Genomic DNA, 23,983 nt, shown 5'->3' with positions numbered 1-23,983 from the left:
GGGGAGGGGAGAAGGGGAAGGGAGAGGGGGAGGGGAAGGGGGGAGGGGAAGGGGGGAGGGAGAGGGGGAGGGGGGAAGGGGAGGGGAGGGGGCGTGCCCACTTCCAGCCTGGCCTGGGGCCAACCACGCCCTGGGGCTGAGCCCAGCCCGCTGCGCCCCTCTGCGCAGGCGCACGTTCGTGTCCGTGTCCGCTGGGGGCGGGGCTAGGGGGCGGGGCTAGGGGGCGGGGCTAGGGGGCGGGGCTAGGGGGCGGGGCTAGCGGGGCGGGGCGGTGCCGAGCTGCGAGCTCCGAGCTCGCGGCGGCTTTGGCGGCGTCCTCTCCCGTTCCTGTCCGCATGGAGCTGGGGGCCTCCGGGTCCTGGGCTCGCCCGCGGGATCGCCCAGGGAACCCCGCGGCCGAGCGGCAGGCGCCCAGGACGGGGGCCGAGGCGGGGGGCCCCGGCCCCGGTGCGTCGCGAGCCCCCCTCTTCCTGCGCTGTCTCTACCTGGTGGGCTTCCTGGTGAGTGCGGCCGCCCGTGCAGACTGCTGACCTGATCAGGTGCTTTCTCTGGAAGCTCCGGGGTTGGTTAGCCTCAGAGGGCGCCAGGTTAGACCCGTCTGGGAGTTTTGGCGGAGAAACATTTCAGATAGAAGCACACACACACAGATTTATTTTAATGAGCAGCCACAGGCCCGGGAGGAAAGGTCGGAAGCGGTCTGAACCTATGACCGGCGATGTGATAGGTCAGGAGCCCTAACCGCCGGGCCAGTGACCTGCTAGGAGCGGACAAGGCCGCCGGGGGCAGGTCCCACCCGCGAGCCTTGCCCTTCGCGGCGCCCCTGGCGACCTTCCCCCAGGCTCCTGACTGTCCCTGCTCCGCCGGCAAGGCTCAGCCGGGGCTGCGCACCTAGATCCGCCGGTGCCGGTGCTGCCTCCCGCTTCCCCATCACCCTGCGTTCTGACCTTGGCCCCAGCCCGGATGGCCCTGGAGCCTTCCCTGGCCCGGGCCGCCCCGGTGGCTCTGAACCTCGCCTCCTCAGAGGCTGAGCCCAGGTGTTCATTGACGTGGCAGGTGCCAGGCGTGCGAGGCGGAGAGCAGGCCTTCCTGGGCAAGCCCGGGAGAGCCCACTGAGCAGGGCTGCCGGGGAACACACAGGTCTTACCATCCAGGGCTGCGGAGTTGCTGTTGATGAGCCCGCTTGGCACGTTTCCATGAGGGTTCCTGCTACACTGGCTATTTACAAATGCAAGTCACCGTGAATTACACACTTCTCCCTTTTGTTGTGGGGTGCAGGGCTTTGTCACAATTCGTGTGTGTTCTGGTTTAATAGGACAGTTAACAATGTCCATGTCTAATGGACAGCTTGGAAAGCCGAGTATAGGTAAGGTGAATTCATTCATCCACCCAATCATTTATTGTCATGGGATTCCTGGATACCTGCTGTCTGTTAGGTGTGTGGAGCTCCCATTGCTATGTGTACAACCTGTGCCTGGGAGAATTTTCACCCTTCCTGGGAAGCTTGTGTTGGGAGTTTGGGACCACTATCTGTAGGAAGCCCAGATCCACCTTTTCACGCCTGTTTCCAAGTTTAGACGGCTCAGTTGCCCTGGTTGTGAGCTAACCCGGCTTGGGACAGAGACCCAGTAGGATTTTCTTGTTTGGGCCCCAAACGGTCTCAACAACAAAAGGTGCCTCGCTGGACGCTGGAGTCTGGACCTGAGTCCCACTGAGCTGGTTGAGGACCCAGAGGCTGCTCAGTCTGCCTCCCCTCATCAGTGCGAGGTGCTCCACAGCCCCGAAGGCTGATGTTGAATTCACAATTGTTAAGACAATGGAAGCATATTTCCCACATTGCTGTGAGCACAGAGCTGAGAGCCATCAGGGTGCAGCTTTTCCGAGGGATCCCAGCCTCCCACTACTACTGCAGCCACCCCCAGGCTTAATGCCTTTGAGCTCAGAGCCTGGCACTTCTTCTGACCCAGTGTCTCTCTTAGCTGAGACTGAGGATGCAGGCTCCTCTTCCCCTACCAGTCCAGTCACCCAAAATCCAGAACCAGGGAGTGTGAGTGGTTCTTCAAATCTAGGGGGTTGGCCTCCATCCACCTTCTGGTAGAAGATGGGGGCCCAGGCTACTGCTCCCCTATCTCAGATGGCATTCCGATCTGGTCCTGCCAGGTGGGCAGGGTTTGGACCCTCATCTAGAAAGTCCACACCGGAATTCAGAGAATTTTGGAAACCAACATGACCTAGAATTCAGCATAGTTTGAGATTGTTCCTGACATTTGGCCTTGGGATTCAGATTTGCAATCAGAGCTCCTCATATGCTGTCCACAGGGTGAGCCTGATCTGGCAGACCTGATGTAAAAGCTTAATTTTAATAATTAACTCAAGAGCATCATCAGGTCTCTAATATCTTCAGGGGGGAATGTAAGATTTCCCCCAAGTTAAAAGTCGGGATATTTTAAATGGAAAGTGTTGTTAACATAATATATACAACTTGAAGCACCTAATGGCTGTGTTAGGTCACAGCTAAGGAATATTATACATATCCTAGTTATGATTTTTAATACAGAGATGTGACGACCCCAAGACTTTGGGGAAAATGATTTCCAATTGGGAGAGGAAATGAACAAGTTAAAGAATTCATTTGCGTAAATGTTCTGTTTTCAGCTCTCTGTCTGCTAGGTTTTAGCTGGTGTAGAAAGCGAGTCTTAGATGAGGTCCTTCGTGGTCAGCACCCTAAGGTGCTGCCGGGACCTGCGATTTCAGTCTCTTCTTCCCTCCAGGTGCTGGGAGATTTGTATTTCACTTCATCACCTTTAGTCAGGTGAGGATTCATTTTTAAAAGATCCCCAAACTCTGTGATGTAGTCGTCAGTTTGCACTGAGGGGTGGGTGCTCTGGGAAGGGTGAAGTGGCCCCTCCTCTCCTGGTTTCCAGGCCCCAGCTTTGCAGCTGCCTTTTCTGTTAAACTGGAAGACAGAGGCAGGAGCGACAGCCAGCCTCCTTGGGAAAAGAGGGTATTTCTCAGGCTCACAAAGTACTAAAATTATATGGTCACCATTATTGCTTATGAGCCTGTGTCTTTATATCTGTCTTCCATAGCTGTCGGCCTACCCACTGAAACACTTCTCTCCCAGGACTTATTTAGAATAACCATTCCAGTATTAAATACAAACAGTACTGGGGATATTTTTGGAAAACATATCTTGTTGGATAGTTGAGTTTCCTTGTACTAAAGATCCAGAAAATGTATTTTGAGTCTTAAATGATATAAAACATCAGTAGGCTGATGGGACAAAGCTAACAGTACCTCCCCCCCCCCCCCCCGCGCCCCCCAATTTGGCTCAGACTCAAAAGAAATTTTAAATGCATTAGTTTCCCCTTACTGGTAGCTTTGCTTTCCATGATTTCAGTTATCTGTGGTCAATGTTGGTCCACAAAATTTAAGTGGAAAAATCCAGAAGTAAGTTGCACGCAGTTAAAAACCTCCCGCCACCCCTCTTCATCCAGGCCTAGCCGTGAATCATCCCATTGTCCTGTGTATCCCCGCTGGACACGGCACCTTTCCGCTAGTCACTTGGCAGCCTTCTCGGTTATCAGAATGACACAGTGCTTATGCTCAGGTCTCTGTCATAGTGGCCCAGTGCCAGGTCACAATGCCCACCTCTCTCCTCACTTCATCTCCTCACACAGGCATCGCACGATCTCACAGCAGCACAGGAAGAAGGTGGGTACAGAGCAATCAGATGTTTATAGAGGGACAACATCACATAACCTTCATTACAATGTATTGTTATCGTTGTTCTGCTTTATTAGTTATTGTTGTTCATCTCTTACTGGGCCTAATTTAGAAATTAAACTTGATCATAGGAATGCATGGGTAGGAAACCATATCTACTAGTAAGTGTGGGCACTCTGGTTTCAGGCCCTCTTGGGATGTACCCCCATGGATAAGAGAGGACTACCGTAATCTTAAAATCAAAATAGTGCGCCATAGTTCTGGTAGTGTGGGTTTATGAGCTACTTAAGGCCACTGGATATTATATTTATATGGCCTTCTAAAGCTGTAACCGTGCGAAGAACACTGAAAAGTGTACTGGGAAGTTTATGTTTCTGTAATTAGATGAATATAGTGCTACCAAGAGAGGCAGGGAGTGAGAGATGAATTATTGGCTGAAAAAAATATATCATTTCAAGTATTTCTGTTTAGGATGACAAGAGAAGAAATTCAGGTTGACCGTGAAAGACGCTGTGTGTGCTATTGGTTTTTTCCCTCTCCTAAACCAGCTGTAGCGAGTAACCAAGTGCAGTAGGAGTGAGAACGACATTTAAAGGAAAAATTAACAATCTGTTAAAAAAAAGAAGGGTCAGTGCTCACTCTCAGACTGAAGAGAAAATATGTTTGAACTTGTATTGTGTGTCAGCTCTTCCGCCGCTGTCTCTCAATGCGCATCACGCTTCTGCCAGGCAGGTAGAAACCCTCATTTTGCACAGGTGACCGCAGTGGTGCCTGGTAGCGTTAAATGACTTCCCCAGGGCACAGGCTTCTTAGAGAGTGGTGGACCTGGAACTGAGAACGGTCTTTCTGATCCCAGAGCGCACACTCTCTGTGACGTAGCTGCAGAGTATGGCCTTCCGTTAATCCACCAGCCTCTTGCTTCACGGCGACTTTCTTTTCAGGCTGTAAACCACAGATCAGTTACCTGCCCTAACTGCAGGAGGAAATGCGTATTATTGAGTATGTGCTGCTCTGTCAAGAAATACACATCACCCCTACCTCCTTTCTCACTTGACTGCTCACAAAAATTGTTTTGTTTTCTTATTGGAGAGACTTCTGGTAGCACATCCTTCTTGAATATTAAAGATCAGTCACAGAGACGCTAAAGTTAACATGGATTCTAGGTCAGGGTGGCCCGCACATTTACGGGGAGCCTCTGCTGCAGCATATTGTATATGGATCCTTGATAACTTGAACCTGATGAGTATGGCATAGATGGAATGCACTTACGGTTTCTTATTTGCTCAGTTTTAGATAGCGGCTTTGTTTGGAAAAGCAGTGTATAGTTCGGATCATCGCTTTAAAAACACCTAGACTGTTTCTGATTAGAGTTAATCAGCGCTTTGTTGTTCAGGATTTGTTTGGTGTCAGCATGGTGGTGCCTTTGTTGAGCCTTCACGTCAAGTCTCTTGGAGCAAGTCCCACCGTCGCTGGAATAGCAGGTGAGTGGATGCACTGCACATGTTCAGAGCGCAGCGTTTTACATCCCTGGACTGAGCACCTGAAAGCAGGTCAGTCTCATAGCTAAATGCTGCCCAAAATTAAAGTGAAAGTGCTATGAAATGAATTTCAGATATTTCACTCATCTTGTCCTAGCCCACCTGTGTTCCGAGAAGCTTTGCGACGTGCAGAAAGGGGGCGTGGGGTGAGCCTTCCCGCGCCAGCTCGTGTGAGTGCTGTGAGGCGGTGCCACCTGTGCGCCGGTCTCCAGCCAGGAGTCACTGATGCCCTAGAGAGGCAGGAGCTGGCAGGGCTTCTGACTGTGCTAATGAAGAATTAAGACTCTAGTCCTTGGTCCTTTGCAAGCTCAATCAGCAGGTGTTTGGGGCAGTTTTGAACATAATATTCAGTAAGCGCTGCCCATGCCAGCATTGTATGTCCCTCAGAAAGGGCATCTGGAATTATACTGGGCCAGCTGGCAGCACAAGGGTTTTATTTACGAGACATGTTATGTGATAGAATGGAGGTCAAAGCACTCTATAAACTTTGTAAGTTCTTCATAACATGAAAGCATCCTGAGAAAACGATGTGTGTGCATGTGCCGATGTTAACACTGAAGACGTGGCAGACGACCAGATTCGGCTCGGCTCCCCTGGGCTCTGCATCGTCCCCGAGGGACCTCATACGGAGGAAGGGCTGTCTCAAGGTCCTAAGGGAACTTGCCTTTAGTCTCTCTTCTGCTTACTTTTCATTTTATTTTGAAGACCTTTTATTAATAATTAGATTACTTACACTCTTCCAATTGAAAAAAAAAATTGTGGGGTAATTTCTTTTTAAAAATGATCTTTGTTTTCCTGATGTTTTTCGGTTAATTTCTGTGCAGTCGTTACCCCGTTGCCCAGTTCTGTGAGGGTCCAGCTGATTTAGCTCTCGGTGTTGATTTTTTTTGCAGGCTCGTCCTACGGCGTCTTGCAGCTCTTTTCTAGCACCCTGGTGGTAAGTTACCTTCCATCTGGCAGTGTGCCTTGCAAGCGGGCTCTGCCCTCTGAGCGTACCCAGGGCGGCTGCTGTGAAGTCAGGGCTGGAGGCTTCCAGAGTGGACGTGCAGATGATTGGGAGATCCCTGCGTTAGATCGGAAGGCCCCTCAGGCACCTCTCTTCCTCATGGGACATGCGCGAAGACCTAGGCGTACCAGAGTCGATGGCTTCTTGAAGGAACACACTGAGTCAGAACGAGAGCCCACTTTTACACTGTACCATGTCCTTCCCATGATTCCCTGCTGACGTTTGACTGGGAAAGAGAATGGTTATTACCAATTTTAGCATTTGTTTCAATTAATTGACAGTCATCAAATCCAGTCATGCTTCTAGGATTCTGTTTGAAGTGGTGCGTCTTGAACTATGCGGTTTATTAATTCTAAAACTGAAGTGTACAGACAGGAGCCATTTGGAGGGTTGAAGTCTGTCTGTAGCGTGGGGTGGAAAGAGCCAGAGCTGCGCACGTCACGCCCACTGTGCCCACTCCTGTTTGAATTTCGGAATTCTTAGCTGAGCTTCCCCTTCTCCTTTCTGAACCTCCCTGGCCTTAGCCTCGGTGTCCAGTGGTCCAGGAAGGCCAGGCAAAACCACCAGGCTAGTCCACGGACTGGCCAGCCGTGACCTTGGTTAGTGAACACAGTATGGAACCACGCTTCCCAAGAGTGGCTTACACGTAAAATGTGTTTTAAAAAAGAAAAGAAATTTGGTCCGATTTTGTAATGAATTCTTTGGTAAGTAAATAGCCACTCCCTGATTTATCTTGTTTTCAAGTCTTTCATAGATTACATTTGTATAGCAATAACAGTTTTATTCTCATTTAACCTTTACAATGACCCAGCAAAGTGTTCATCTCCCTTTATCATACAGGAGGAAATGCAGACTCACTAACGTGAAATAATTTGAGAAAGTGACCTCATCTTGACCCCAGACTTTAAGCCTGGGTTCTTTTCTCCCTAAAAGTCTGAGCCTTAAAGATCCAAAAAAGTAAATAGATAACCAGCCTCAGGTTGCACAGGGGACGGTGGGCTTGCTTGTAGGGCACATTGGTCCCTGTGAGGGACTTTGCATGTGCTTCGTGAGCAGCTTTTCTTTTACCTGGAAACTCACTGCCCAGACACTTGCTAGTGTGTATGTTAGAGCTGGGTTGGGGGGGGGGGGGTGGGCAGGGGCAGGGGCAGGGGCAGAGGAGGTGAGCGGTAAGCAGCCAGTGCCTCCTGCTGGCGCTGAGGGTCTGAGTGGAGGCGGGCTTGTAGCCATGACCCAACCCTCTTTCTCAAGTAAGCCTTTGCTGTATCCTTTTTGCGCTTACAAAGCACATTTCATAAACCTGCTAGCCGTAATGTCTGTGGAGAAACTCCTTAGAAATCATTCACGTGAAATGCCAAATAAACATTTTCTTGTCAACCAGTGCTTTTATAAATCTTTAATAAGTTTTTTAGAAACATTTTAATTTGAAAAAGAAGTCCTTAAGGAAATTATGTGTCAGATTTGACTGATAATTTTAATAAAAATGACTAGCGTCTATTAAGTACTTCCTACGTGTCCGACGCTGTGCTGAGCACTTGACTGCGTTCAGCCCTCATCCTGACTGCTCTCAGCCACGGCGCCGGAGGCCCTGCGTCTTTAACGAGGGATTTTACAGAAGGCACCGAGCCAGGGTGGAGGGGAAAGACCTCCAGGGCAGACACTTTTCCTGATTTACAGATAGAGCCGGGCTTGCCATGTGCTGCCATGTGGAATGTGTCTGGCATGTGGTAAGAGCTCAGGGTTGCATCCAGACAGCCTCGCACAGGGCCCTGTGTTCCTGCCCTGCGAGCGCAGGAGGAAAGTGTGGACAATTTCTAAATCCACTGACATGAGAACTAGGGAAAAAGTTGACAGTATTTAGAACATTCACCCTTGAATTTTTTATAAAGGAATTTTATAACCACGTATGGCCTCTTTTTGTAAAATGATCTTTTGTGTGTTTTTTTAGAAAAATATAAACACATAAATATAAATAGAAAAGTGGAGGAAGGGCGGGAACAGAGGTGGTGGCTGCTGGCAAGACAGAGAGGCAGGCTCCGGTGTGGGTGTCGGGCTACTTGGAGAGGGTCGGGGAGTCACTGAGCAGCCTGGGGGGTAAGGAAGCAGGAGCCTATAGACCACCTTCCAGCCAGCGCCAGGCCACGTGGCCGGAGCCCTGCCCTTGACGTTTCTCCGGCAGAGCTCTGTTGCTCTGAGAGTGTTCAGTGATTTTCATTCTGACACTTCTTTCAAACAAAGCCTCACCCAGAACCTCGGTACATGAACCGGCTCACTGGCAGCGCTGAAGCCGGGCTGGGCTCCTCCGTCAGGCGTGTATCTCTCTGCACGGAACTTCCAACGTGTAAAGAGGAAAGCGTGCAGCTGATCGCCAGGCTGCCAAGCATCTGGGGGGCTGCAGGAGACCAGCGTGCATCATCTTGCCCAGCTCTCCTCACTAGCAGCAGCTCAGCCTCCTGCGTGGTGGTGGGCAGTCCTCAGCAGGAGAGGAAAGGAGGGAGAGGAGACTGCCAGTACCCTCCCCCACCTCTAAAGAACTTTCTCAGAAGCCTCACCAGTGGCTTCTGGTTGCATCTCTGAAGGCCAGGCCTCTAGCTACAGGGAGGTGTATTTTGGTGTAGCTGTTGCTGTGAGACTGAACACAGGGAAGTGAAGGATGAGCTGGGAAGGCGGCCCTTTGCTCCTGAGGCATCTGTGACCCTCCCCGCGCCACCCCCCAGACTCCACATCGAACTAAAAAGCCTCTGCACAGCAAAAGAAACAACCATGATGGAAAAGGCCACTCGGATGGAAACAAATATTTGCCAACCATCTATCTGATAAGGATTAATATTCAGAATATATACAGACCTTATACCGCTGAATAGCAGGAAAAGAAATAATCCAATGAAGAAGTTAGCAAAGGGTCTGAATAAATGGTAAAGGTGTTCAACATCACTAATCATTAGGGAAATGCAGATCAGAACTGCAATGAGACATCACTGCACACCTGTTAGGATGGCTGTCCCCTAAAACACAAGGCAGATGATGGTGAGGATGTGGAGGGAAGGAAACGCGCGGCGCTGCTGGTGGGCATGCAGATGGATGCAGCCACCATGGGAAACGATACGGAGGTTGCTCCAGAAATCAAAAATAGAACACGTATATGATCCAGCAATTCTCCTGTATATCCGAAGGAAAGGCAGTCGCTGTGGAAGAGATCCCTTCACCCCCATGTTCACTGCAGCTATATTTACAGCAGCCAAGACGGAACCAACTTCTGTCCCTCAGGAGGTGACTGGGTGAAGAAATGTGGTCTGTGTGCACAGTGGGTGCTATTGGTCATGAAAAGAAGGGCATCCTGCCATCTGGGACCGCATGATGGGCCGCAGGGCTTTCTGCTAAGTGAAGGCGACCGAGGAAGACAACTGCGGTATGACCTCACTTACATGTTGACTCTAAAAGCAAAGTCATTTTTGAATGAGATTTTTACCAAAGATCAGATTTCTGATAAGCAAAGGCAGGCGTGAGCAAACTGAGTGAAGGCGTTCAGAAGGCACAAACTTCAGCTATAAGGAGGTACTGGGAGGTACTGTGCAACCTGGTGACTAGTTCACATTGCTGAATGATGTATTTGAAAGTTGTTATGAGGAAATTCTAAAAGTTCTCATCACATGGGAAAAACATTTTTTCATATTTATACCTATATAAGATAATGGGTGTTAATTAAATTTATTGGAATCATTTTGCAGTATATCTGAGCCATATGGGTTGACAAAATTAATAAGCCCTGGCCTGTGTTGCTAAGTGGTTACAGCATCGCCCGCATACTGAAGAGTGCAGGTTCGATTCCTAGTCAAGGATACATGCCTGGGTTCCAGGTTCACTCCCCCCCTTGGTCAGGGCATGTGTGGGAAGCAACCAGTCGATGTGTCTCTTACATCGATGTTTCTCTCTCTGTTTCTCCCACCCCCCTTTGCAATCCCTCCCTTCCATTCTCTGAAAAGCAGTGGGAAAAATACCCTCAGGTGAAGATTAACAGACCAAAAAAATTAATGATAAAATCCATGTTTGTCATGATGGTAGAAAATAGACACTTTTAAGCAAAAAAAAAAAGGGGGGGGGCGGCAAATTTTTAATAGCATAATGTTCAAGATTTATTGGTAAGTGGAAAAGCAAGTTACAAAATACAGTATGCTATATTTCGTTAGAAATATCATTTGTAGATTTGGGGATTGTGAAGCATTTTTATATTTTTGTTTTTTAGTGTTTCCTAAATTTCTAAACTAAATATTGTTACTGAGGAGTTGAGATGTGTGTAAAGCGATAACAAGGATAAAAATGAGCCTCGGCTGGTGTGTCTAGGTGGTTAGAGCACCCCCACTGAAGGGTCATGGGTTCAAATCCTGATGAAGGGCATGACCTGGGTTGCAGGTTCAAACCCCAGCCCTGGGGTGTGCAGGATGCAACCAATCAGCAGGTTGCAGGTTTGGTCCCCATTTAGGGCTCGTATGGGAGGCAGATGATTGATGTTTCTCTCTCTCTCCCTTCCCCCCTCCCTCCCTAAAAATCAATGAAACATCCTTGGGTGAGGATTTAGAAAAAAAACAAAAGAGAGAGAGAAAGCTATGTTGTATTTTCCACTCAGCTTGTGGAAGACCAAAGAAAATACTCTGACAAGTGGGATAATAGAATTGAGCATTTAAGGATCTTAGCCCAAATTCCCTGCTGGTTCCCACTGGCTTGCATTTGGGGGGCATTTCCAAGGCGGTGATTTTATGGTGAATCAAGGACTGTCTGTGCTTCTTGCTTCCTCAGGGCTGCTGGAGTGATGTGATTGGAAGGCGGCTTTCCTTGCTGGTGTGCATTCTCTGCAGTGCCCTGGGTTATCTTATTCTTGGAGCCTCTACCAACATGTTCCTGTTCGTCCTCGCTAGAGTCTCTGTGGGTGAGTTCTTGCTCCTGCCTGTGTTTTCCTTCAAAATAAGTCACTTGTATGTATAGGGTGTCCCAAAATTCACGCAAGAAGTAATTTTGATAGAAAACACAGGTTTATAATTAAAAATTGTAAATTTTATATTGATTCATAAAGTATACAGTATAGAGTTATGTATGGAATAGCACATAGGGTAAATGGCCTCCACGGCTTTGCTGGCACATACGCAAAGCCGTGGTCTTCATTGGTCTTCATTGTCCCTGCTCCTGGGCCATAATTGGTACTTGGCAATGCTTATCAAATTGAAGGGATTGAAATCAAAGGGCAACAGATATTAGAATCTGATTCAATAAACCAAGTAAAATTAGGCTTTTATTTTTTGTTGTTGTTGTTAATGCTCACGCAAAATTCAAATCTTGCGTGCATTTTGGGACACCCTATATATGCGTACAGAAAACTGTCCCTGCTGGTCAGTGCCTCTGACCAGAGCTTATGTGTAGAGGGCATAATGGCGATACAAATTAGCGCTGTCACACCACCATCAGCCAGGCTCTGCTGACTTGTCCAGAGCTTCAGACCTCGTGTGTGATGGAGCCGGAGCCAGCGCCCAGTGTCTGTCACGGCGACAGCTCGGCTGCTGCGGCGGTGCCTCGCTCCTTCCTGTTCATCTCTCTCAAGCAGGATAATCTGTTAAATGTCTCCAGCCAGCACTGACTGCTGTTCTGTCCCTCAGCGAGCTTATCGTTTTCAAGTTGGGCTTCCTGATTTCAAATGGGTACTGACCACTATAGCTTTCCTGCCGCCTTCTGTAAAGCTGGCCGTTGCTTTGGGGGGGAATGCTCAGGGGTTAGTTTTGTCTCCAGACTGCTCCTGAATGTTTCTTCCATTTTTGAAATAGCTTTTATTTTGTCCAGCCATTAAAATGTTTTTCCACTCTTTGAAATACTCCCTGCGAGTGCTAGGTGTTGAGATGGGTAGATTGTTACTCTTAATTCCCTCTTTGCCTTTCTTGGCGACTAGAGCCCTGGACTTTATGTTTCTTTCTCACCTTTCTCATGAGAGCACTGACCGATTCTGCTACCCTGATGGACAAGTCTTCTGTGTTCACCCTCCAAAATCCATGCTGAGTTGTGGTTTACTTAAAACAATGGTTTATGAATGCTTTTGTTCTAAATGTGATCAATCATTCCATTAAGCTCCACCATCACACATAAAATCCACTGACAGCTGTTTCATGTGCACCTGGTGTCCACATTATTTTTTGTTCTTAGTTTGGTGGCAGTGTGTCCTTGTACAGTATAATACACTCCACCATTCACTGGTAAGGCTGTTCAGAATTCAAAAGAAACAGATGAGAGATAAATAGTGTAACTGGAACCAAGATTCGATCACCTGCTGCCAAGAAAGCCAAATTTGTGAGACATGTGCTGTTGAAAAAGGAAAGTGGTTGTTTCAACTGCTAGACACCTGAGAAGACGGGGAACTCTTGTCACAAAGCCCATTGCAACGTCTCAGTGCGGCCGAGGTTTTTATAAGGAGGGAGAGGGAAAGCAGAACAAAGAAATCAAGGGGAGGGGGTTGAAAAGTTCTCTGTGTGAGGCCAGCACAGGCCATGCTGATAAGGATCTTGAAACTGGTCCCATGATGGTCTGTGTGCATCATCCTGGTCTTCGTCATCCTGGGTCTATGTCATCTGGTTCTGTGGTTGAAGGTCAGCAAATGGCCCAGAACTGGGTGACTCGAGACTGGGTCTGCATCTTCTGAAGTTAGTTCCTAGGATTCTTACGCAAACATGCTATTCATCTATAAGCTACATATTAGAGTCAGCGTTCACAGAGACAGTCACAAGAATGGTGGGGTGGATTACAATACTACCACTCTTACAATACCACCTTTATATTTGTTACAAAATGAGTAGAGATTTATGTGGAGGATGATAATGTTAATGTCAACCAACCTGGTTTGAGTGGTGACATGCAACTGCTTCCTTCAGGGAGCTCACTGGAAGCCAGTGCCCCATCCCGGTTAGGAGCAGTCAGCCAGGCCTGCCAGCAGCATTTATTAGTAGGACCTACGATGCCTTAAAATAGTGGGCAACCTAGGTCACCAGAATTCACCCGTCTGTTTATCAGTGTGTGTGTTCAATGTGTGGGTGCCTACAGGTCAAATACATCAATAGAAGTAAAGTCATATCGCAGCTTTCAATTTGTGTAGTCAACAGTTTCACAAGCTTCTTCCTGGTAGAAAATCAGTGGTATCATCATATCGTTATGTTTTTACTCACTCCCTGTCATTCTGCTCTGTTTCTCTCCATAGCACTTAACTTAGAGAGATATGGAAGCTCTGTGAGGACAGGATATTTGTCTTTTTCCTGCCTTTCTGTTCTTTCTGTTCCTTGCATTACCCTCAGGGTCAAGGTTCGTGCTGGACATATAGTAGGCATGCAGAAAATGTTTATTCCGAGTTTATGAATAATGAAGGATAACTTTCTATATAGAAGCCACCGTGAATTGTGCTTGGATAGCGGAGAGGACTGGAGACACTGGGATGTCCTGATGGGAGGCGGGGGGGAAGCTGAGGATCCAGGAGCTTGGTTGCCAGGGACAGGGTGGCCAGCCAGGATGGTGGGCTGAACCAGGAGTCCATCACGGCAGCAGAGAACATGTGGCCTGAGAGGTTCAAAGGAAACGGATAGGAACTCCATCAGGGATAGAGGTGAAGTCCCTGCTTTTAATGTGGAAAACGTTACAGAATATGTTACTTGTCTCCTTGCAGGTATTTTTAAACATACGCTCTCCATTTCAAGGGCTATGCTTTCTGATCTGGTTCCAGAGAAGGAGCGGCCATTAGTCATTGGACAATTAAATACAGCGTCCAGTGTGGGCTTCATCTTGGGCCCCATGGTCGGTGGCTGTCTTAGTGAACTAGACGGTGGATTTTGCCTGACATGCTTCACCTGTTTTTCTGTCTTCATTCTCAATGCTGGTAAGTCGCCATTGAATCATGAAAAGCTGGTTTATTCGTTCATGCTGACTGATCTACCCGCTTTTATCTCCTTAGAACAATTTGTTTTTCTCAGAGTGTGTAGGTTCATTACTCAGAAATGAAAGATGTGCCACGCCCTGTGCAGACTCCCGTGGGCTCCGTCCTGCTAAGGCCCTGCTCTCTCCCAGCCTCACGGTGTTGCCCTCCCCGCTTTCCCTCCCGGTGCTTCCCACACTGGCTTCCTGGTCGACCTCACACGAACCAGGCTTATTCCCACAGGACGGCGCTGCCGTGAGCTCTCTCTTCCACCTGCAGAGTTCTTTGCACGTTTCTTCCCTGGCTCTTTCTTGTTATCACTCAAGTTTAAAATGTCTGCTTCCTCAGAGAAGCTTGCTTTGATCACTTTGTCTAAGGTAACTGTATTTGTTTATAGCTCTTCTGAAGCCGTATTACTAACGTGTTTTCTCCCCTCCCCCCAACACACACAGTTAGAAAGTCAGCTCCACAGAGCTTGTATTTGCTCAGTGCCCAGAGATGAAGGCACGTGCGGCCGGGGTTCAGTGATACCGGATGAATAGAAGAAGGCCCGAGGGTGCCCGGCCGGCTGCTTAAAGCCGAGAGGAGGAACCTCTTTGCCCAGAGACTGGTGCATGGCCAACCCTTAGATGAACAGCTTTATTAACAAGAGGAGTCATGCTGTTCAGTTGTCCTAAATCTAATTATATTCTACTTTACTTGATATTCATTTTGAAGACTTCAGGCTGAGTGGTTAGTTCCATGCTGGGTTGGGATGTTCACGAGCTTACTGATCTCAGGGCTCATGGGAATACTGCACGGTTCTCTGCCAGGAGTGTAACCTGTACCTCAGCCGGGAGGAGGGGTCCGATGGGTCAGTGTGAGCCTGGATGAAATGGCTCTAGGCACGTGCCTGGCTGGTATGTGAAGGAGGCGCCCAGTGCGGTCAGGCGAAGCCAGGGGTGTGTGAGCCAGGAGCGCGAGTGTGGCGTCCTGTGTGGAGTTTTCAGTGATAGTGCTGTTTAACGTTTCCCCTAACCCCGTGGTCGGCGAACTGCGGCTCGCGAGCCACATGCGGCTCTTTGGCCCCTTGAGTGTGGCTCTTCCTAAGCCTTAGGAGTACCCTAATTAAGTTAATAACAGTGTACCTACCTATATAGTTTAAGTTTAAAGAATTTGGCTCCCAAAAGAAATTTCAGTCGTTGTACTGTTGATATTTGGCTCTGCTGACTAATGAGTTTGCCGACCACTGCCCTAACCTAAGCCTGTGAGTGGCCCTGAGTCAGTGAGCATGCATTCAGCTGCCAGTTTCCCAACGCCAGTCGCTTAAAGTAACAGGGATTTATTTTTCCCAGTAAAGACCTGAGGGGTCACAGGCTGCAGCCGATGCAGAAACATGCAGGGGAGGAGGGAGAGTGAGGGGTGGGCACAGATGTGTCTACAGAGACATGCAGGGGAGGAGGGAGAGGGGACACAGACAGTGCCCACAGAGACATGCAGGGAGGAGGGAGAGGGGACACAGACAGTGCCCACAGAGACATGCAGGGAGGAGGGAGAGGGGACACAGACAGTGTCCACAGAGACATGCAGGGAGGAGGGAGAGGGGACACAGACAGTGCCCACAGAGACATGCAGGGGGGAGGGAGAGGGGACACAGACAGTGTCCACAGAGACATGCAGGGAGGAGGGAGAGGGGACACAGACAGTGCCCACAGAGACATGCAGGGGAGGAGGGAGAGTGAGGGGGTGGGCACAGACATGTCCACAGAGACATGCAGGGGAGGAGGGAGAGTGAGGGGTTGGGCACAGACATGTCCACAGAGACATGCAGGGGAGGAGGGAGAGTGAGGGGTGGGCACAGATGTGTCTACAGAGACATGCAGGGGAGGAGGGAGAGGGGACACAGACAGTGCCCACAGAGACATGCAGGGGGGAGGGAGAGGGGACACAGACAGTGCCCACAGAGACATGCAGGGGGGAGGGAGAGGGGACACAGACATGTCCACAGAGACATGCAGGGGAGGAGGGAGAGGGGACACAGACAGTGCCCACAGAGACATGCAGGGGGGAGGGAGAGGGGACACAGATAGTGTCCACAGAGACATGCAGGGGGGAGGGAGAGGGGACACAGACATGTCCACAGAGACATGCAGGGGGGAGGGAGAGGGGACACAGACAGTGCCCACAGAGACATGCAGGGAGGAGGGAGAGGGGACACAGGCAGTGCCCACAGAGACATGCAGGGGGGAGTGAGAGGGGACACAGACAGTGCCCACAGAGACAGGCAGGGGGGAGGGAGAGGGGACACAGACAGTGCCCACAGAGACATGCAGGGAGGAGGGAGAGGGGACACAGACAGTACCCACAGAGACATGCAGGGGGGAGTGAGAGGGGACACAGACAGTGCCCACAGAGACATGCAGGGGGGAGTGAGAGGGGACACAGACAGTGCCCACAGAGACATGCAGGGGGGAGGGAGAGGGGACACAGACAGTGTCCACAGAGACATGCAGGGGGGAGGGAGAGGGGACACAGACAGTGCCCACAGAGACATGCAGGGGGGTGGGAGAGGGGACACAGACAGTGCCCACAGAGACATGCAGGGAGGAGGGAGAGGGGACACAGACAGTGTCCACAGAGACATGCAGGGGGGAGGGAGAGGGGACACAGACAGTGCCCACAGAGACATGCAGGGGGGTGGGAGAGGGGACACAGACAGTACCCACAGAGACATGCAGGAAGGAGGGAGAGGGGACACAGACAGTGCCCACAGAGACATGCAGGGGGGAGGGAGAGGGGACACAGACAGTGTCGCACAGTGCCCTGGGCCTTCCAGGGCGGTGAGCAGTGTATAGCTGTCGTCTCAATCCGTCTTGTCATACTTTTGTCCTCAATGACGGCCATTTTCCTCTACCCGACCCCTTCTTATGTCCTTGCTCTGATCTGCCACTTCCCTGACCATGACTTGTTTTCTCCTGGTCTGAGATCGGGTGCCGTCCCCGCCGGCCCCGTTCAGTGTGGGCCTCAGCTGGGTTCTCTCCGTCTCCTCGTCATCGGAGCCAGAGAAACAGCCCTGGTGGACGTGATGTGAGAACGAGTGGAGGTTTGCACAGCAGCAGTTTTCCCGCCTCCGGTGCACATGGTAACCACCCAGTACCTGCCAGTTGCTGTCACCCTCATTTTTATTGTTATGTAATTATACTTCTCGTTTAGTCCCTTAGCGACAGTCCTTTCACGTCTTATCAAGTTCTGTGAGCTGTCCAAGGGAACTGTCATAAATGAGAGCGAGGGAAAGTCCAGGCCTGCTTTCTCACGCGACCAGCTTTCTGTCCGAAGCTAGTGCCTGGCTAATAAGCCCCTTACACTGCGTTTGGAGGACGCACACGCGCAGGCAGAGCTTGGGAACAGCAGGGAGCAGCCCTGGCCGGCAGCCATGGGCCGGTGGGACTTGTGCCGAAGGGCTGAAAACCACAGGGATGAGTTAGGAAACGGGTCCTAGGTGGCGAGCCTGAGTTCAGTTTTAAGAAAACTCAGGGCAGGGATTGGCACGGAATTGTACTTGGATGGCATGGATCATAACAGCGGAGGCAGTACTGTGCCCGTCACCCGGGGGCAGAGGGCATTATCTGAGCAGGGACAGAGCTGCTGGGTAAGGGGTGTCATGGGCGATGGGAATGGTGCCCCCAGAGGTTGCGACATGAGACTTGCAAAAGCGCAGACCCTGCAGGTGCTTCCTGGCGGGCCCTTGGTGCGGGAACCCCGGCCACGCCCTGCCAGGGCTGGCTGGCCTAGCACCCTCTGCCTCCCCAGCGTAGCGCTTACCCTGGAATGGAATTGCCGTCTGCATGTCCGCACCCCCTCAGGTTTAAGTTCCTTGGGGACAGGGATTGAACAGGCCTTGCCTTGTGTGTGAATGCAGTGGCTAGCACAGGATTCAGCATTTAGAAGCCTGACTCTTCAGTGTTGGGTGCGTGGTCAGATGGTGGATGGTCAGAGAATTAGCAAAGTAGTGAGGGAAGAACTTAAGTGTAAAGCCTAAGAATTTAGATATGAAATGGTGGGATATAGGAAGCCCTCATAGGCTCTTGAGCTGGGGAAAACAGTGAGTATTACTTAGGTATAGATTTTTCCTTAAGGCGAATTGCAGAATTCTGGTATTAAAATGGAGTAGAAGTAGCTGTGGGAATGGTTAAAAACTGATTCAAGAATACAGATGAGTAAATCTGCTAATAAAAAAATGCAATATAACCTAATGCAGTCATTGCTTGTCCCCGTGGGAGGCGTGTGTGACCGTGAAGTCACCCACTTTAACAGACGCGCATTTCAACAGGTCTCGTTTGGCTGTTTCCATGGAGTGAAGTGAGTGTCCACAGTACAGAGAGCAGCCTGCGACTGGGTGAGCACCATGCGCCTTTGGACAAGACAGACTGTGCCGTGCAGGAGGCGAGCCTGGGGCCTGGGAGCGCGGAGGGCCAGCAGGCCCGCGGGCCCTGGGCGGAGGGCGTGGCCGCGCTGCGGGGCCTGAGGAGCCTGGTGTTCTCGGAGATGTGGGACGTGTTTCTGGTGCGCCTGCTCATGGCCGTGGCGGTCATGCTGTACTACAGCAATTTCGTCTTGGCCCTCGAGGAGCGCTTCGGGGTGCGACCCAAGGTGACGGGCTACCTCATCAGCTACAGCAGCGCTGTGGGCGTCCTGGCCGGCCTGGTCCTGGGGCCCGTCCTGCGGCTGTACAGGCACAACTCCCCCCGGCTGCTGCTGCACTCCAGCGCACTCACCTTCCTGCTGCTGCTGCTCTACTCCACGGCCCCCACGCTGGGCGCCGCCGTCGTCCCCTCCGTGCTGCTGTCCTTCTCCACGGCCCTGGGCAGGACGTGCATCACAGACGTCCAGCTAGCTGCAGGCGGGGCCCAGGCCGGGGGCACCCTCATAGGCGTGGGGCAGTCAGTGACGGCCGTGGGCCGGGTCATGGCCCCCCTCCTCTCCGGAGTTGCCCAGGAGTTCAGCCCTTGTGGCCCCCCCAGTCTGGGGGCGGCATTAGCGTTGGTGGCTGTTTGCATAATGTTGCTGAACAAACCTCGCTATGGTGGTGACCGGAGCGGCAGATTAAAACGTGAATAGAATGGATTTGGACAACACAAGCGGGATCTGAGGGTGTGAGTGGGGAGAGGCCAGGTGCAAGGGTGCGTTGGGAAGGGTGAGTGTCGAAGTGGGACACTTCCATGCGGCTCCTCCAGGCCAGCCTCCAGCTCTGCGCCTAGTCCCGGGGCACGATCAGAGCCCATCAAGGGGAAGGAAAGCAGCGATGGGAGGAGAACCTGTGTGAGGGCAGAGGCCCACGGGTTTCCCTCCTCAATAAAAGCAGACTGCGGTCAGCCGGGACACAGGTGCCTGTTCATTGTGGGAGCGAAGAGGGGCTTTGCTTCTGTCTGACCCTGGAGACTGAAGGAGCTGCTGAAAGCCGGTCTGTCATTCAAGTCAGAACAGTTACGGATGCTGGTTCCACCTGGGACCTGGTTAGGAGCCAGAGGCCAGCCTCACCCCTAGAGACTGATCACGGGCCTGGTGAGGCCAGACACCTGCTGCATTCGGTAAGTGCCACGTGCAGCTCCTCGTGGAGGCAGAGAAAGGAGCTCTGAGACAGGCTGGTTTTGATTAGAGTAATACCCAGAGAGACGTGGCTGTCTTTATTGGGCGCTAACTCTCCCCTTATTGGACTGCACTTTCCCAGCTCTCGGCACTGTAGCCCCTAACATGGGTGTCAGGCGTCACACCTTCTCGGAGGACTTAATTCTGCAGCGTCTTGTGTTGAAGGTCATTTCCTTTGTTTTGCTGTCACACCTGTGAATGAAAGAGCTGTTTTTCTCCAGGGACAGGGTTTGGTGAGCCTTTTCTGGGGCCTAGACTGGGCTGCCATTCCAAGATCAGTGCCCAAGGGGTGAGGGCCCCGGGGGGCTCGCAGGGCTTGGAGGAAGGCGCTGGTGGGCACTTCCTGTTTGGATGACAGCAGTCACTAATGAAAGTCATGTAGGTGCTCCCTCTCTTCCCCACACAAACAACCCAAGTCAGTCTTCTCGTTCAGTCCACTAGGGTGTGCAGTAAGTCCTGCTTCCTCCCCCACGCACAGAGCTGTGAATAAGGTTTTAACACACTTTATGACTTTATCACTTATTAAAGGCAAAGCAGAAAAATATTTCTGTAGGTTCAGAACTGGGATGTGGGGAAACGCAAATGTTTATGCTAAAGAACCAGTTGGCAGGTGAGGCTTGTCCTTCTCCTCCCTGACTGCGCGGGGAGGTGGGCTGTTCGCTCAGTGTCCTCTCGCCGACCTGCTCTGCAGTGCCCGGTGCCAGAGGAGAGCGCGCTGCGACGGACAGTGGCCTCCCCCTGGCGGCCAGCTCGCCATGCAGGCCGGACGGGAAGGCGGGGACCAGCCAAGCGTCTGGACTGAAGGAGGATCTCCCCAGAGATGGTCTTTTCTCCACTCTCAGAGGAGCAGGTTTCTTAGAAGCTGAAAGATAGCCTTGCTTTTATTTTTAAAACCAAAGCACTTTATTTTTGAGGTTAAATACAAGCCTCTAAACTAATGCGGCTTTACAGTTACTCGGATCCATGGAAACACTGAAAACCAGAGACGGCCTGGAGAGAGACGGCTGCGCTGGGCATCCGTGTCTCGTTCACGTGATGATTTTTGGGTAAACATGGTCTTACAGCTCCTCTTACGTGGCCGAACGTGCTGCTGCTGTGCGGTGTGTTCTGGGGACCAGCAGTGCCAGGGCGCCTGGAACGGGCCCGCTTCCGTCCGACCTGCGGGGCCTTCCGCAGGCCGCCCACGGCTCTGTGTGCTCCGTGTGCCCCGTGTGCCCTGTGAGAACCACTGCTGGGACCGACAGGGTTTGCATGTGATGGAGTATGACTCAGGGAAATGCAATCTGCTCGCTCACAGTCCGTGTGGACTTGTTTCAATCCTTTGGAGCAACGTCTGTAACCCGCTCACGTGGAGTTGTACTTAGAGGCGTGGGACCTCCTGCAGAGCTTATAAAGGAAGTGGCACAGCTTCAGCCTGCGCCACGGTGGTAGGTGCTGTGAGCAGGGGGCGGGTCGTCCCTCTGCCCAGAGGCCTGAGCAAAATCCAGAGGGAGCACGAAGCCTGGCCCCAGAGTACCGAGCGTGTTCCCATCTCGGCTCAGGCCTCCTGGACCAGGCCTGGCAGGTTAGGCCAGGGGCACATGGAGGGGCTGGAGGCAGCGGTCTCTGCCTCGCTGCACTGCGTGTTAGGCACGGGCGCCCAGGCCTGTCCTGCCCCGGGGACCGGGCTCTGAGGGCCGTGTCTGTAAGGCACACAGGTGGAGAATGGTGGGTGGGTCTAAGGCCTCCCCTACTCAGCTGGAGCTTCTCTGACAGGTGAGGGAGGGCCACCGAGGGTCCTGCCGGCTGCTCCATGGCGGTGATGTTTAGAGATGCCCTGGCTGCGGCAGGAGGTGTGGAGGCCGGGAGGGAGCAGCCCGGTGTGGAGCAGCAGCCAGAGATGGGCGCAGGGTGGGGGTAGGAGTGGGGGGGGGGTCCTGGCCCTGGGAGAGGGAGCGGGGGGACAGGATCCAGAAGGCCAGTGACTCTAAGGGTGTGGCCTCCGGGGGGATTCTGGAAGTGACGTGAGTGGCACCCTGGCGCCTGGTCTGGGCACAGCTCAGGGAGGTTAGAAAGGCCTGGTGAGTGTGCAGCGTGTCCTGCTGCCCATGGGCCCTGGCAGAGGGTGCGGCGGGCCTGGGCTCTCTGGAGCTCAGACACTAAGAAGACGTTTCCTCCTGAGGACACGTCCTGAGACACTGAGAGGTCTGAGGGCTGGGGCATTTCAGGCTGGCGGCTGAGAGAGGGGAGCGGCTCGCTGGATGGACCCCCTGGGGCTCACACGGCCTCTTGGACTCTTGAACTGGGAGCTGCACCCATAGGGAGGCGTGTGTGCAAGCAGCGCCCAGAGCTGGGAGCCGGCTCGGAAGGGCCTAGTGTGTATAAGGCACCAAGCTGAGAATCAGGCTTAGATCTAAAAATAAATAAGTAAACCCTCTTCAGTCCTAAATTTCTTTTCCCTGGAGAATTTGCCAATTACATGGTAATCATTTTCTTTATTAAAATCCCTTTAAAAAATTGTAATGAAATGTTATTTATTCTAATTGTTACATTTGAGAAACCATTCTTTTGTATTCTGTGTGTTTTAAATCAGAATCCTGAAGTGCTTGAAAATTCCAAGCCCAGCGCACAGCTCAGAGGTAAGCCACAAGCCTAGTCGTTCACGGCCGCATGCTGGCACCAGGTGTATACACAGCCTGCAGTGCGGTCTGCACCGCTGGCCAGCGGATGGGCTCAAGGCAACACGTCAGTTCACACTAGGAATGACTTTTAATTAATCAGTCACACAAATACTGACTTTAAAACAGTAATTTACTCTAGATGTCTTGTTTTCCCAAACATGGTCTAAACTCACCCTTTTATAGAAAGTGTCTGTGAAAACAGTCACAAAATTTCTGTTTGCTGCTTCACTACATTGTAGGAAATAGCGCCAATTCTTATTTTGAAAACGGCTGCTCTCAGCTTGTTCCTGGGGGAGGAGAGCAGAGAAACACGAACGGAGGCGTGTTCCTACTGCTCACTCAGTGGCATGGAAGCGGACTATAAGGATCTTGTTTCAGCAAAGCACTGTATTTCGATCACCCTGGATTTAAAACACACCGCATATTAATAAATAAAAACTCATTTTCCAAATCGTACACTACAGAGGACAAAAAAAGGAATTAAAATACCTATTAATCATTTAAATTTACCATATGGGATGAGAGATGATCTTTCTTCTGGCTTAGCAAAGAGTCTATTGTGTTTTGAGTAGCTGGGACTCAGGTTCCTATGCAGGCAGAATTACCTTTCCTGTGACAGCTCACCACCAAACCCACCCCGAGTTTGCTCAGTGTAACTGAAACCACATCGTGGGAGCAAGTTCCTCCTCGATCCTGCTTGACTGCGCAACTGTGGGAGCACAGGTCCTCGGAGGCTGGGCCTCAGATGGAGAAGACATGAGCAGTCCTAGGCATATGTAGAGGCTTTATTGCAGACCAAGTAGCCATTGCTAACAAGGAGCCATCAGACAAACAGTTCTTCCAAGTAGCCTCACAAAGCAGCTGTAAACAGGAGCCTCACAAAGCAGCCACGCCAAACAGGAGCTATCGGAGCAGCTTTGCACCAGCTGGTCAACAACACATCTTTATACCAACTTCTTGCCAAGTAGTGACACCGATGTCTGGGTTATAGAGCACACCTGCGCAGTGCGTACAGTAAGAGTGCTGTGTCCTTGCTTTTGCACCTGCGTAGGACAACTTGGCCTTGAACGTCTGGTGTACTCTGATTAGGGTTCCCACACGTGAAATACCCAAAATGAACCTAATGCAATAAATGCGTTCTGCTGTGGACCAGGCCTGGCCCTGTGGGTCTGCGTCATGGCGGGCTTGCTCTGTGCTGGGGTGGAGGCCCAGGCCAGGACAACCTGAAGGCCGACTTCTGACAGTGCCAGATGGTGATGTCATGGCCAGGGTGAGCATTTTTTCCTGGTCCCCTTCAAAGCATGTTCTCTGTCTCATTTCTAGCTACAGGACTTAATTAGATGTCTGAGAGCAAGAGGTGATTACGGAAGCAGATACAAGTGGTTTTGATCAGGTGAGCCCAAAGTTTGGTGGGTTGACACACAGCTCTGCAATAATCCTTAAAAATCATTTGGTAGGGCAATGTGGGCATTATCCTGACTTTCTGTTGGTTGGCTTG

At 51.2% G+C, this 23,983-nt stretch overlaps 1 protein-coding gene across 1 annotated transcript; it reads left to right on the top strand.

Moving 5' to 3' along the window:
- Positions 1-482: 482 nt before the first annotated feature.
- MFSD9 (major facilitator superfamily domain containing 9) lies at positions 483-22,948 on the top strand. The gene is made up of 6 exons (XM_081100638.1): positions 483-500; positions 5,117-5,204; positions 6,155-6,198; positions 11,062-11,191; positions 13,955-14,164; positions 18,510-22,948. The coding sequence occupies exons 2-6, from the start codon at positions 5,135-5,137 to the stop codon at positions 19,295-19,297; spliced, it is 1,242 nt and encodes a 413-aa protein (XP_080956764.1). The 5' UTR covers positions 483-500; positions 5,117-5,134; the 3' UTR covers positions 19,298-22,948.
- Positions 22,949-23,983: the final 1,035 nt, after the last annotated feature.

Source organism: Myotis nattereri (assembly GCF_964212035.1).
Source record: "Myotis nattereri genome assembly, chromosome: 10".
Lineage (NCBI taxonomy): Eukaryota > Metazoa > Chordata > Mammalia > Chiroptera > Vespertilionidae > Myotis > Myotis nattereri.
The sequence above is the reverse complement of the archived record's forward strand: the minus strand, read 5'-3'. Positions and strand labels throughout refer to the sequence as shown.